The sequence below is a fragment of the Tribolium madens genome, unplaced genomic scaffold (assembly GCF_015345945.1).
Source record: "Tribolium madens isolate multiple individuals breed KSU strain unplaced genomic scaffold, Tmad_KSU_1.1 Scaffold_20;HRSCAF=117;Tcas5.2_LG4, whole genome shotgun sequence".
Taxonomy (NCBI): Eukaryota; Metazoa; Arthropoda; class Insecta; order Coleoptera; family Tenebrionidae; genus Tribolium; species Tribolium madens.
Window position 1 is genome coordinate 4,534,311 of NW_025400985.1, and position 15,132 is coordinate 4,549,442.

The 15,132-nt window shown below is 33.1% G+C and overlaps 4 protein-coding genes across 7 annotated transcripts; 2 read left to right on the forward strand and 2 right to left on the reverse strand.

Annotated features, from left to right (window-relative positions):
- The first annotated feature begins 721 nt into the window (after window positions 1-721).
- Window positions 722-1,501, forward strand: LOC123004912. Its single transcript, XM_044398438.1, has 2 exons — window positions 722-1,086; window positions 1,134-1,501. The coding sequence occupies exons 1-2, from the start codon at window positions 727-729 to the stop codon at window positions 1,404-1,406; spliced, it is 633 nt and encodes a 210-aa protein (XP_044254373.1). The 5' UTR covers window positions 722-726; the 3' UTR covers window positions 1,407-1,501.
- LOC123004913 (membrane-associated progesterone receptor component 1-like) lies at window positions 1,401-2,761 on the reverse strand. 2 transcript variants are annotated; one of them, XR_006412716.1, is made up of 4 exons: window positions 2,425-2,761; window positions 2,226-2,375; window positions 1,939-2,179; window positions 1,401-1,882 (listed from the first exon to the last, which is right to left on the reverse strand). XR_006412716.1 is itself a non-coding variant. In XM_044398439.1 (3 exons), the coding sequence occupies exons 1-3, from the start codon at window positions 2,726-2,728 to the stop codon at window positions 2,064-2,066; spliced, it is 570 nt and encodes a 189-aa protein (XP_044254374.1). In that variant the 5' UTR covers window positions 2,729-2,760; the 3' UTR covers window positions 1,401-2,063. The 2 variants fall into 2 exon arrangements, 1 of the variants encoding a protein (XP_044254374.1); XM_044398439.1 differs by having other exon boundaries at window positions 1,401-2,179; window positions 2,425-2,760.
- A 3,534-nt stretch (window positions 2,762-6,295) lies between these two features.
- LOC123006026 (protein croquemort-like) lies at window positions 6,296-14,052 on the forward strand. Of its 3 annotated transcripts, XM_044400175.1 has the most exons (9): window positions 6,304-6,349; window positions 6,405-6,455; window positions 10,558-10,686; window positions 11,064-11,375; window positions 11,426-11,635; window positions 11,748-11,959; window positions 13,029-13,196; window positions 13,247-13,444; window positions 13,494-14,052. In XM_044400175.1, exons 3-9 carry the CDS (start codon window positions 10,564-10,566, stop codon window positions 13,738-13,740), a joined length of 1,470 nt encoding a protein of 489 aa, XP_044256110.1. In that variant the 5' UTR covers window positions 6,304-6,349; window positions 6,405-6,455; window positions 10,558-10,563; the 3' UTR covers window positions 13,741-14,052. The 3 variants fall into 3 exon arrangements, with proteins under 3 accessions (XP_044256109.1, XP_044256110.1, XP_044256107.1); XM_044400174.1 differs by having other exon boundaries at window positions 6,296-6,455; XM_044400172.1 differs by lacking the exons at window positions 6,304-6,349; window positions 6,405-6,455 and adding an exon at window positions 10,364-10,494.
- On the reverse strand, window positions 13,962-15,116 carry LOC123006027 (eukaryotic translation initiation factor 3 subunit F-1). The gene is made up of 3 exons (XM_044400176.1): window positions 14,933-15,116; window positions 14,331-14,788; window positions 13,962-14,281 (listed from the first exon to the last, which is right to left on the reverse strand). Exons 1-3 carry the CDS (start codon window positions 15,039-15,041, stop codon window positions 14,012-14,014), a joined length of 837 nt encoding a protein of 278 aa, XP_044256111.1. The 5' UTR covers window positions 15,042-15,116; the 3' UTR covers window positions 13,962-14,011.
- Window positions 15,117-15,132: the final 16 nt, after the last annotated feature.

Below are 15,132 nucleotides of genomic sequence, written 5' to 3' on the forward strand. Positions count from 1 at the left end.
TTTTTAAACTTACTGTTACATTTTTTTTTAATTAAAGACTAAAAATGACATCTAATTAAATAAATAAATTGTGTTTTAACCAGCAGTTTTTTTTACAAATTCTTAAAGTTCCGAGCTCATCACGAATTTATTTAACTTTGATTTTTTTCACTAATTAAAATTTATTGATTTTAGACCACAAGATCAAATTGTCCTAAACAGATATACAAATGGTACAAACTTAAAAAACAGACCCAAATTCCTAAAAATTTATATTGATATTTAAGATTTCGATTGGATATTATAACTTTTATAATTAAAATATTAAAAACAGTCAACATCGTTGACACTATAATTTTTGAAATATATTTTAATAATTTATTATAGAATCGATAAATTTTACACCTAAAAATCGTTTTGTGTCTAATGGTTTTAATATACTAAGAATGTACCTTATTTTTTGTTTCTGAAACACGTAAGTACATTTAATTCAAAAGTTCGTTTAATTCTAGCTAATTTTAATGATAATAAAAACTATTGATTTTGTGCTTAAAATCAAATTGTTCTGAACAGACCCACCGTACAAAAATACATTTATTTCGTTCATAAACAATTATGCAAACCACTGCACAACTAATCCAACAAACATGTTAGAAATTCTTTCTATGTTCGCGCTACATGTTCGCTTTAAAGTTGGCAACAAGCACGAACTTTCCAACAACATCAAAAACCCCAGTGTCGCCCATCATGGAGCCTACACCCGTGGTAAAAACTCCAGAATGGTCTAGTATCGAAGTCCTGCACCTTATCAAAGAATTCGGCAATCGACCAGCCCTTTGGGACCCTGACTGCGAAGACTATAAGAACAAATCCCGGAAACATGCCAAATGGCTCGAACTAGCAGCTATTTTCAATTGTAGCAGACTTGAAGTTGAGCGCAAGATGAAAATTCTCAACTCTCAATACCGGAGGGAAAGACTCAAAGCCATTCGAATGAGGAGAGCCGGGAAAACACACAAAAGTACGTGGTACGGTTACAAGGAATTTTCTTTCATGAATAAGTTGTTGGTGAGATACAAGAATAAAACTGCGGATATTATTAAGCAAGTATGGGTTTAAGTTTCGGTTTCTGTGTGTGATTTGGGTTCTTGCAGGAAAATGAAGAAGAGATGTTAAAAGATGAAGAATGTGAAAACACAGAAGTGGCAGAATCACCACATTTTTTAGATGTTTCAGAAATGGAAAAAAAGGGCGAAACTCAGAATTATCCTGATGAATGGTCGCTCTTTGGTGAATTGGTCGCTTACGCATTTAGGAAATTACCTGATGACAGGACAAGATGCATAGTCAGGCATAAAATAAATACAGTTCTGTATGAAGCAGAGCTTGCAAGTTACGAAAATGGAATAAAACAAAACTGCTATTAAAAGAGATATTTCATTTTTAAATCTTACATAAAGTAGGCGTTAACATGTATAATTTCTTCAAAAAACTCTTCATACATACAATTATATACATACACCATTATTATGTAGCTGGTCAAAAAGAAAGGTACATTTCAAATGTTTCAAAGTACGGTCCTGTGATACCTAAGTACTGGTGTTTTATGTTAAGAAAATATGACATTTGAAACGTGCCGTAAATTAAAAGACTGTAGCCCCTAAAAATTAAATAAGTGCCACATATACGTTATCAATAATTATATTTGAAAATGGATAGTCCTATTGATAATGTATATGTCGTAACCTTGACCCACTTTATTGTGGCACTTTGGCTAAACCTTAAAATTACCCAACACATAAAATAAAATACGTCAATTGCAGTGTTGTTACAATATTGCGAATTTATTGGCGGAAAAGGGGACCGTAATTTATGACGAGACTTAAATTAGAAAATGCACAAACTGGAATCAAATCGTTATCACTTTAGGATTACATAAAAATTTGAAAAGAAGCTCACATAAGTAACAATTACCGGAAATGCATCACACGAACCATCCTTAAAAAATATGTTAAAAAAGCCAACAAGATCATATAAAACGAAGATATTTTTTACACAAGAAGAGCAGTCTTTCAGCCTTAATTTCAATCATCTTTGCTTTTGTCGCCCGCGCCCGTTGGGGTCTCATCTTCTTCATCATCAGAGTAATTCGTGGGTTGTTCGCCTGGCTTAAGTAACTTCCCAACGAGGTCGTACTTCTCTGCAATGAATTGCGTTATTCGTTATCTCCATGACCGGCAATTTACCTTTGAACTGCGCCTCCCATTCCCGAACTGAATCCATTTCCATGGTGTTAAGGTCGCTCAAGTCGTCGTACTCGTCGGTTTTGGCCGAGACGGAAAAGGTGGCGAGGCCTCTGGAAGCATCCCGGCCGCCAAATGCCGCATAAGGGCCCCCTGACACAAAAGCGTGACATCATCATGATGGCCGCTGCGAAATACTTACCGGGGCCGTAAAATCGCTTTCCTTTTGTAACGTCGTACACATTGCCATTGACGGCGACAAGGACGCGCCCGTCTTCTTGATTCCCGTCGTATTTTTTCAGTTCTTCAACGGTAAAGTCTCTTTTTTTCAGTTTGGGGAGCTCCGGCTCGGGTTGGCGACTTTGAGGCACATCTTGTCGGCTTTTCACTATTTTGTACACTAGAATTCCGATCAGACACACTAGAAGAATGTTCACGGGACTTTGGATGATTTCCAATACAATATTTGTGAGGAAACCGCCGGAATTTGCTTCACTTTCCGCCATCTTGACCAACTATCTGACTTGACTTGACAACTTCATAGTTATTTTTACTGTAGAGTGGTGGCAGCACTGCCGTCAAAACATGACCCATGCATGACCCGGGGTCAAGGTCAACACAAATTACGCCACAAAAATTACTAAATTTTTATTTATTTCTGATAAAAACACTTAATCGGTCATAATCGGGTCAGGACGCCTCCTCGGCGTAACTTATTGGACATAAAACCAACTTTTGGGACTAAATTAGGCTTTGAATCACGATGTTGAATCAAAATCCCTACAAACATTTCTGAATTTGTTTTTGCCGCAACCCATTATACATATTGCAACAGTTGATTTCAAATTTTGAAAATAATTATAACTAAATCCACGATAGATGTTACTAGTCTTGTCTCTTTAACATTAAAGTAAAAAAATCATCTCTCAAACTATGCGACATGTTTTGTTATCGTTTACCAACCGACTAGGCGCATGTTTAGAAGTCGATGGTAGACACTTCAAACACCTTTTACATTAACTTAACTTGTTAATTTATTTGTTGAATTGTGATTAAATATATGTTATCTGTCAATCTTACATTTCTAGCAAATCTATCCAACTTACTTTGATTTGTAATTTAAAAGAAATAACATATTTAATTTAGCAGTTAGTGATATTGGTATTGTTGGTTGCGGCAAAAAAAAATTCAGAAATAACCCTCCCGTGAATAACCCTGTATACAGCGTGTATACGGTCTTGGAGTTGAAAATTAACCAAATCAATAAGTAATAAAAGAAGCAGAAATACCTAGTGTAACAGAAAAAGTATAGTCTAGAAGGCGTTTAGAATGGCATATTCCGCCCTCATGGAACCGTTGCCTTCGGCTCGTGAGACTTTTTACTTGTGCAGAATATACAATAACAATCGCAGTCGAAGCAGCCTAACAAATAATATAAAATGAGTTATTTTCTGTTACACAACGTAATTTTTTTTGATATAGCGTATTGCTTTTTATCTAACATGCACATCATTGCCTTTAAATTTTACCCTTAAGACCGTAAACACCCTGTATAGTTCTCATTAACTTAAAATTTTCTATATCAAGCAATACTCTACCACAGAGAAATAGTTATGAAAAAAAGTATATTAAAAAACAAGTGTTACAAACACTCGTTGTGATACGAGCCACGCAGTGGCGAGTGTTACAAATGCACGAGTATCACGAGTTTTTGTTAACACGCGTTTTTTGTACTATTTTTTCTATTGAGCGCTTTTTAAATTGTAATGATTGCACAAAATGCTCATTGAGACACCGAAATAAAAAAAATGTTTTAAACCTTTGAAATCTCAAGACAAGCGTCGTTTAAAATGGCGGACACGAAGTTTTGTACATCAAATTTATATCAGTTCAAAAAATGTAAAAATGTCAATGTAAGCCACGCCTTATTGTCAATTTTTTTTAATTGATAAAAGGTGTGAATTCGTGTTTTGGGAGTTTTAACAAAAAATGTGTTTGTAAACATGTACCTAAAACGTTTTTGTGAACTCATCTACTATTCCAGACTCGGCTTCGCCTCGTTCGATAACAGGAATGTTTCGTCTGCAAAAACTGTATTTTAGGTACAAAAATAATTATTGTTTCAAAGCTACAGTGATCAGGCCTCTCTTAAAATTCAAAATTTCAGTCATCAATCCCTATTTTGATTTTAAAGATGCATTTGATAGTCTTTCCAAAAACCGTCTTAAATAGGTCTTTTATATCCTTTTTTGCTGAGAACATTTTCAATAAAAAAAGTTCAGAAAGCTTGAACAAAGTGAACAAGTCGGAATTTGAATGAAAAGTGATTTGATGTGAAAAAGATTTGCCCTTATATTTAAGGCTAGTGCCTTAAACTTCTAAATCCTCTTTGCTCAATGATCAGTGGTCATTTTTAGAACAAAAAACTCTTTTCCTACGACCATATACGAAACTAGATCATAACGCACAATTACATATGAGCGAAAATTGGCAATATCGTACGAGGTCGAAAACCTGTGCGATTTGTTTTCGCACTGTGTGTTAGAAATCTAACGCACAATTCACACTCGAATGTTTTGTATTTTTTCATTTAACGTATTTTTTTTTGTATCCATTATAAAAAATAAATCGTTATTTATTCAACGTATTTTTGTATCCATTATAAAAAATGAAACCGTTATGAAAAAAAATATGTTCGTAAGAAAATAATTATTTATGGTCGTAGGAAAAATAGTGTACAAAACTTGCAGGAAAGTGTCTAACGCACTCGCGGTATTGCCTGCACTCGGCTAACGCCTCGTGCGCAACTTTTCAGCTTGTACGTTATTCATCACTTTCCGTGATCGTTATGTAATATACTATTATTTGCTATAATTGGTACGCAGTTTTAAGTAAACAAACAGTTTTTGTTTATTCTAATTAGAACAAAGAAGATGCAATTGATCATTTTTAAGCAAAGAAGAGTCTTAAAACAAATACTTTTATAAAATGCAATTTTAAGTAAAATTAACTTGCATTTTTCCTATATGGCGCAATGCCTAAATAGGAAACTTTAACTTCAAAAAATCAAATCTTGAAAACTATACTCGGTATATTATTTTAAAAATTTGGATCCTAACTAGTAAAAAGATGCGTCACGATGGTGATGAAGAAGAAAAATTTTACTCATAGGGTTTTTCTTAGATTCCTTCGATTTACACTGTTCGAAGAAAAGTTCGCCAATATTTAATTTCAAATTGCATATCATTCTAAAGGACAAGTTCATCCCTTTAGAATGGTCTTTACTTAAAGGAAATCGGCCTAATAGTTATTGAGTAATGATTTTTTAAAGTTAAAGAATTTTTTTTTCAATTCATTTAAATTATAAAAAAAAATTTAGTTCAATGTGTGTGGGCTTTTTGAATTTTTTTTAGTGCATTGATTTGACTCACAGAGACGAACAAAATGATATACAGGGTCAGTCACAGAAGAGTTACTTCTGAAATAATTTGAGCAGCAACCCATTATACAATTCACATAGGCCTCATTTTTAAAAATTATAAAATTGAATCCAAGAATACTTTGCATATCTTTTCATTTTGACATTTAAAAAGTAACAGTCAATTTTCGTTAATACAATGTATTACTACACAAACGAAAAAGTGGACATGGTTTTAATCCAAGGAGAATGTAAGAAAAATGCAGCTGCGGCAGCAGCTTTGTACTTGGAGTGGTATCCAAATCGAATCCATCCGGTTTCTGAAACATTTAGAAAACTGGAAGCCAATAAGTTACGACAAGATTGGCCCCCAATGAAAGACCCCGTCAGAGGGCTGCTACTGGTCCAGAAAATGAAATTAAAGTCCTTGAAGCAGTAGACAATTAGGTACTTGTCATTTTGACGACTTCACTCACTTACATCCAGCTCACATTGATTAATGAATTAATTTAAATAAAATATTATATCCAATTACATACGCTAAAGGTATTTTTGGTTGAAACCTAATTAATTTTCGAAGTAACTCTCCTGGATGTTACGGTATTGTTGGTTGCATAGCTTGCTAAAATATGACAGCTAGTGTTTGTAGATAATAATAGCTCAAGGTTGAAATATTGTTGTTGAAATTGTATTACTCACAGATGCTAAGGTATTGTGCGTTGATATGTTTAAAAATTGTTTCCTGAAAACATGTTTGAATTAAGGTTAATGTCGATGTATCTGTGATATTCCTACATTCTCAGTAGGATTTTAAGGTGAGTTGTTACCAATTGTACTTTCTAGATTTATTGGTTATGTAGTGATTATTGTGTCATATGCAAATAATTTCTAAAAGGCAATGTCGCAGCTTTTGCTTATCTATTTTGATTGTATTTGTTGATACACACTTTTAGTATTTTTGACTCAGTTCATACCCCTTTTAACGTTTTACTTACTTGTTTTTAATATTACCACTTAATACGCAGTTATTTACATTTTACATGCCTACATTATTTACATTTAAAGACAATTGAAGGTCATCTTGCCTCCATTTACAAAATATACAGAGTGTCAATTTTAAAACTTGCAATCGCCAATATCTCTAGAACTAAAAAAGTTATTGAGAATCACTCAAAACCGTTTCGGTAGTTTTTAGGGGGAATCAAAATGGCATGGTAAGTGACGCTCCTCCACCCACCCTTCAAGCCACAGCCACCTTCAGTTGAAAATTTTAAATGGCACGATCCTATACCCTTTTTCATATTAATGTACATCAAGTAGGTTGTGGAAGTCTAAATGCATCTTTAACTTGAAGGCTGATTCACACAAAAAGTAGACGTTAAATTTTAATTTTTTTAAATTATATTCAAGGGTGGGTGGAGGTGTGTCGTTTTAATTCTCTCTAGGAACCATCAAAACGGTTTTGAGTGATTATTAATAACTTTTTCAGTTGAGAGAAATTGCCTGTTGCAAGTTTTAAATTTGACACAGTGGTTTTATTAAGTATGTTCATTCATTTTTATTTTCATCAGAAACTGAAACTTATTTTAAAGTCTTGAAAACAATTTAGTACTTTTCCCTACCAACTTCACTTAAATGAGGCCTTCCTTATAAATTCATACAGGTTCGGACATGGAATTTTGGATGCTTTGGTCATTCGATTGAAATAAAAATGTAAAACTGGCCTTATCTGCTACTAACCTCACTTAGGTTATTGCATATTCATTTTTATTGTTGTCATGGTGTAATTTCAAGAATGCTAGCTTTATGGTAATTTTTAAATTTTATTAAATAAAAATTACAGCCAATTTTTTGTATTTTTAAACTCAAGTCGTGCAAAAAATAGTATATAAACCAGTGGAAAGAAATACTATTATTCCTTTGGTGCTTTAGAGTTCGCCCTCTGGCTGTAAAGAGCACCTTACGAATAATTGTGAAATTATGGATTTCTTTCCCTTGATGTATAATATACAGGGTGAGTTAATTAAAATAACGACCCCATCTGATTTTCAGACGCAACCCAAAATACATTCTCGCAGATAACTTGGCTTTTATTGTGTTACAAAAATTATCATTTTGTTCTTGATGTCATACTAAATGTATTTAATCACCTACTTATAACATATTTAAAAATTGTACATAATCAATTTATAAATAAATTTCGATATCAGTGGCAAACAAACATTCGTATTGTTAATATAATTTAAAAAAAAATAGATAAGAAAAGGCACTGAAAAACAAAATTGTGAGAAGCGTGTAGTGTAGTGTTGTAACAGTAGATTTTACAGAAGTAAAAGTGATACAGTTGGAGACAAAATACTTTGGTCTTCAATGTCACTTGAGTGACATTAAATTGTAAAGCATGCTTTAGGACTGTTAACCTTATTTTTAGCTACTGTCAATCATAGTTGACAAGTTGCACATATTTTTTATAGAAAGATATAATAGCTGTCATTAATTTGAAATTCTCATTCATTTTAACGTTAAAGCTGGAATTACACTAAAGTGTCAGAAAAGTGACGACCAAAGTATTTTGCCTCCAACTGTACGTTATTTCGCGAAGCTGAACGTTTATTTCATTTAAACATTTACACCGAATAACATACATTTTTTTCATCCGCAAACCCTAAAAAACTGACACTTGTGTATAGTGCTTTTGTGTCTAAATGACAACTATAAATTCTACATCTTTGTGCTGTGCTTTTTTGCCATTGCATAAAAATTTAATCGGGTGCCTTGAGGACTAGATATTGTCATAGACTGTTTATGACAGTATCTTACGTTTGCAAAATGTGGATAGCTGTTTCAAGTTATGCAATACGTTTTCTTAACATTTCTATTTCATTTTTTAATCATTTGGTACCTATAATTTTGTTAGGAATAGTGAACAGTTCGGATACATAATTACAGACCGTGTAATGTGAAAGTGTAAAGTGTGCTTATTTTATTTCAAGTAATTATACAGAGTGGTTATAAATGATTTTCATCTAGCCAGCTGTGAATTTTCCATGTAAAATAAAAAATGCCGCTTTACGAAAATAGGGGTACCTACTTGTTGTAACTCAAAATTAAAAAATCGCCGTTTACTAAGCGTCCACTTCGAAAATAGACTTCAATTATAAACTTGTTTTCTTCCAAAGTATACATTATTATCAATTATTATTGGAAGTTAGTTGAAACAATAAAAGTTTAATTAACAACAATTTATTATTAATTAATAAGTGACACTAATGACAGAACTATAGCTTTCAAAAAAGTAGAGCGGCACAAATAAACTTACATGCAAAAAAATTCCAAAGCTGGCTAGATGAAAATCATTTATAACCACTCAGTACAAACATTAGAAGAACGTTTGTAATCATTTTGTTGTTATCTATCTGATAATGATAAAATAATATCAAAATTATTATTTCCAAATATTAAAACTACCTACATCATTTTTATTATTAAAGGGAAACTTGGCGCATTTTCATATAAAATCGTGTAAACAAAAATGTGGTAGGTAAATTAAGTATTTCAAGGTGTGTTAATACTGTAGTAAATTTTGAATTAGAGCTTGGTACAAAAAGCTAAAACGATGGTTTATTAGAAATAATTATTGATTGTTCAATTAGTTTTTTTCGAGGGAAGGAATTTCACTCAAAGTATGTATCAAATAACAGATGAGGTTGAATTTTTTGTAAACCAAGGCGAAGCCGAGGTTTATAATCAACCGAATTTATTATTTGGTATATGGCGTGTGTCGTTCAAGACTTTTCGTAATCCCATTCCTGACTCAGAGAGGAGTAAAGCTTCAAATTTAAAATAAATCGCAACATCATGAAGTTAATCTTTAACGGGCGGACGCTGTGAAAAATAACTTTTCATCTGTCATTTCAATTCTGTTAAATTCAGATAACAGAATGGGATTACGAAAAATATGAAAAATAATATTGACTTTATTTACTATTACTGCAGTGAAAATTTATGAAAAATTTAGACTTTTTTGTATTTCTGTCAAAAAGGGCGGGTATTATACTAGTTATTGCTGCAAGAATTTTAAAATAGCTTTGGATTGCCACTACTATTACTATTTTTACTTTGAAATTAATCTGGAAGTTATTTAACATACAAGATAAACTTGTATGAATTATTAATTTTATGATTCAGTCAATTTTTTTTATTTAGATAGTTGTATAGTAGAATTAGTTGCGATTTTAAAAGTTGTGCAGAAATTTTAAGATGTATGTACTAGTCTAAAGAAGGCAAAATGACTCAAATTGTCTTATCTGAATGTTTATAGTTTCTGAGATGGAAACAGTGCAACCTCCACTTTAGCGTCGAAAAATTCGTTAAAAAATGCAACATAAAAGCAGTTTTATACTTTTTATATCTTTAATCTATAACTTAATTTTACATCGTAGACAGACTACTGAGATTATTATTAATAACAGAAATGCATAGATCTTTGGTTTTTTAAACTGAACATAGGGCTATGTTGAGTGTTTAAAAAAGTCCCTAAAATAAATTTAAAACAATAATATGAACCTCACGCACACACATATTTAGAATCTTAATTTTTTCAAAAATGTTATAGGTACTAGTGTGATTCATACATTTTATTTCTTTAAGTTCACATACGGAAATAATTGACTAATTATAATGGACACCAGATGACTAATTTACTATCAGCGGTCAAAGTTTTTCAAACAAAATAAGCGATAATATATGCGATAATTGTAGTATAAACCAACTCTGTTCATTAGTTGCGTGTTTTCCATTCTATTGTGTTTAATATAATCCTCTTCGAGTGCTCTCATGTTGTTGCAAAACAAGGTGCACATAAAACAATAGAATTCAATCGATAAGTGTTTTATCATGTATTGTATCATTTTGCAGAAAAGAATGCCTTACTGTACACCCACTTGCCGAAAATGGAGCGTATTTGGATTCGCTACGTTCTTCCTAGTCCTCGGCGTTGTGATTATCGTTTCTTGGAACGGTTTAGTCCAGTCAATTAAAGATCAGGTGAAGATAATTTATTTCCTCCTTTTACTCGAGTCCTGAACTTCATCCTTTTGAATGTCTAGATGGTTACCGAAAATAGATTTATTCTTCACAATCACAATGTTTTCTAAGATTCGTGTTTAAAAATTTAGAGATATGAAAATTTTGAAATTTTTAATTGGCTTGAGAGATTGTTAATTAAATACGAAATTAGCTTTCTTGGACATACATATTTATAGAAATTCGCTAAAGTTTCTCTTTTACATTTTTCAAATGTCAAGAGTTTTATAGTAAAAAAACAACAACTACTTGTTGATACATTTTTTACTGTTAATAATGCTTTGTGTTATGTTATGAAAGTGAAAAAAACACAATTTTACAAAGTTTTTGGCTTTCAGGAACTAAATCTCGGTAGCGATGATACAACGGAATACAAAATGTGGAAAGAAACACCGATTCCGATGTACATTGAGTTTTATTTGTACAATTGGACTAATTCGAAACAAGTTATCGATGCTAAATGGTTGGTGAAACCGTCGTTTGAAGAACACGGTCCTTACACTTACAGCGAAAAACATATTCGTAAAAATGTGATATTTAATAACAATCACACGGTGACTTACATGACTCAGAGAAGTTGGCATTATGTTCCAGAGAAATCTAAAGGGTCTTTAGATGACGTAATTACGACACTGAATCCGATTTTAGTTGTAAGTTTTTGTAACAACGGAAACTTTGGTTAGGATAGTTTTTCTTACAGACGGTCGGGTCTTTAGTCAAGTATAAACATCCTATAGTAAGAATGGGTGTAAATTTTTTTATCAAAGAAAAAGGCGTTAATATCACTGTGACTAAAACAGCGAGGGAATTTATTTTTGACGGATACGACGATCCCTTGTTGGATTTGTTAAAAAAATTGCATTTAAGGCATATAAATGTACCCTTTGACAGATTTGGATGGTTTTATTCGGTAAGGAAATTTTTCCCATTGATTTTTTTAATTGATTTAAATTACTCTGTATAATAAAGTGTTCTTTTTCTTCTTTGTACGAATGGTCAATATATTATTTTTTGTTTAACAGAGGAATAATTCTGTCGATTACGATGGCATTTACAACATGTATGACGGCACTGATGACATCCAAAAGCTCGGAAAGTTCGCTTGGTGGAATTATAACCATGAAACTGAGTATTTTCCAAATTATTGCGGAGAAGTCAATGGAACAAGCGGGGAATTATGGTATCCAATCCAAAACGACCAATACGCCCAAATTTTTTCACCAGATACGTGCAGGTATAGTCATTTGTATAAAACCCGATTTCCTAGTTTTAACTGTGCTCCTTAGACAACTCTAGTTTTTACCTAGTGAAAACTAGAACTATCTGATAAATTTAGTGAAAACTAAAATTAGCAAAAAAAAATTTTTATTCTAGTTTTGACTAAACATAATTCACGTAAAACTACTTTTTACTTAACTTTACAGTAAATTGTACGTTCGTGAATAATTTATTTCAAACACAAAACACGGGACACGGTGAAACAACTATAGTACCGAGAGATCAAGGTAATTTGTAATCGAGTCATCTTTGGATCTAAAAACGTGTGTCTGTGAAATGTCAAAGTCAAATAAAATGACAAGTCGAAAGGTAAAATGGCATAAACAAAAAGATGATGCTTTTAATAACTAAATTTATGATATTCCTTTAAAAAAACGCTACTATTGTACATACGTCGGCGACTAATTTCAACCCATTTTGCCGTTTTACGACTTGTTATTTTATTTAAAGTTTCACGTGCAGTTAGTTTAAAAACAGACATACGTTTTCGGTTCGAAAGATGACTCGATTACAAATTATCTTGATCTCTCGATATAAGTAATGCGACGTTTACTTGAGCACAAAACGGTTTTAACTAATGTACTCCAGTTAAAACTGCTTTGAACTAGTTTTCTGTGAAATTGGTTCGGGATTTCTAGTTTATCAGATAGTTCTAGTTTTCACTAGGTAAAACTCGTATTGCCTAAACAGCACAGTTAAAACTAGTTTTTTCTAGGAAGAACGGGTTTTAACTGAAATCGGGTTTTTACGGTAATATAGGTATACATTGTAATAAAATTTACACCAAATTTCCCAAAGATTTGTCACTAAAGGGTGATTCACGAGGAATAATGAGCCTGACCAAATTTTCGATGCAACCAACATTACAGTTATCGCAAAATAACTTGCGAAGAGTAATGGTGGTTGCATCGAGAATTTGGTCAGGCTCATTATTCCTCGTGAATCAGCTTGTATAATAATATTTACAATTGGAATGAGGCTGCAATAACAATCTTTTAAATAATCGACTTGGAATTTTTTTTCAGTACTTTAACGTTAGTCAGGCAAGGAACAGAGGAATTGCACGGCGTCGTAGGCCACAAATTCGTTGGCGATGAAAAATTATTTGATAACGGAACACGTTACCCGGACATGAAATGTTTCAGTCCTGGGGATGTTTTACCAAGCGGTGTTAGAAACGTGTCGCACTGCAAGTAATTTTCTTAACTTTTCTCAAATTTAGATAACTCCTGTTACGTTTTAGGTTTGGAGCTCCTGCTTTTATTTCCTATCCACATTTTTACTTAGCTGATCCGTACTATAGAGAAGCTATCACGGGAATGACTCCCAACAAAACCGAGCACGAATTATTCATTTCGATTGAACCTGAAACCGGAATTCCATTACATGCTAGAGTAGCAGCGCAGATTAATCTTCATCTTGAAAAAATCGACAGAATAACGTAATTTATTTGTAAATTGAATTGAATTTTCAGTAACAGTGTTTTACAGATTATTGGAACAGGTTAGGAAAGAATATTTGATTCCAGCTTTGTGGTTCAAACAGTATGCCGTTTTGAGCGAAGATTTGGCAAATCAAGCCAAGATGCTTCTTATTCTTCCTTCTATTGGCCAGTATACAGGATTTGGGATTATTGGATTGGGATGTCTTCTTTTCATCATTTTTGGTTTTATTACGTGGAATAACTATAGGAAAGGTAGACAAGAGGAAACACTGTTGAATAATGAAGAATATTAATACTCTGCTTTCTTCTTAATAGCCAGTCATAAAATTGGAAATTATTAAGCAATACTTGTAAATATTTAACATTGCTGTGATATGTACTTGACCATTTTATATATTTTAAGACTAGTGTGGGCATTGTTTACACAATCTGTAAAATGATGTATATATTAGTACCTAATCTGAATGAATATATTATTTTTAGCCACCAAAAATGTTGACCATGGAAACAGTAGTTTAAAAATTCTCTTTTATTTTTTTTGTCATACAAAACTATTAATCCAAATTAAACCGACGTGAGTAGCGTGAGCTTCTCATTAAGTTGCAGTTGTGTTTTAATAAGCTGAGACAACGTAATCACCATTAGCAAGTCTTTAACGTTACTGTTAAACATTTCTGAAAACTGTTCGTTATTCATATGCGGCACGGAATTGATCAAATCAAGCAGTGACCTTCCTACTGCATTATTCGGTTGAACCTTTCCAGCCAAAACATCTTCTACATATTGTAGAACTTGCTCCAAAAGTACTCCCATTTTTGATCCAGCTTCAGACACCTAACAATCACAGATGAATGTATTTTCTTTAAAGTAAATAAAAACAAACCTGGGCCAAATCCATCAATGGATGGACGTTCCGAGATCTGCCTCCTCCCGCCCCCAATGTTTTTTGACACAGTTGCAACCCAAAGACCTCAGGATCGTAACAAGTAACATCAATGGGGATTGATGTAAACATACAGCCTTGTTTTCCATTGGGAACGCCCAGAGATACGCACACGTACGCTTTCAGACCCATGCGACCCCCTTGAAGACTTGAATCGAGGGTCACGTGTACTGGGTTGTTGCATTCGCGAGCATAGTATTCATGAATGACGGAACTGTGATTGGTGACTTCGTGACCTGTGGCCCACCAACCGACAATGCTTTCGTTGGAATTTACGCGACGGTTTAAGTCGTGGACATCCATGGCGTAATTCAACTCGGCTTCGACTTGGTCAACGGTCTCCTTGTGAGGGACGCAAAAGCAGTTTATTACCTCCACGATGCCTTTATCGACATTCCCTATAAATTGTTAATACGATAAGCAGAGTAGTTTGAAACTTTCACAAGTTTAAATACAAAGATTTGACATTTGTAGGTTAGGCAGCTGTCACATGTCACAATACATTTGAAACTTCACAAGTAACGAAAAATTCTATCACATACCCAAGAGTGTCCCAATGACTCGATGCGAATCTGCATTTCTCCTTTCGTAGGCGTCTACAATTTGGAAAAGAACCACCGGATGGATTTTAACTTGTAAGTTGAGCGCCATTTTGCCCACAAAAGTCACTAAAAGTCATGCGCAATTCCCTAAATTTACATGTGTGCCAACCCAACACCACGAAAAGTGTCTAGTTTGCATT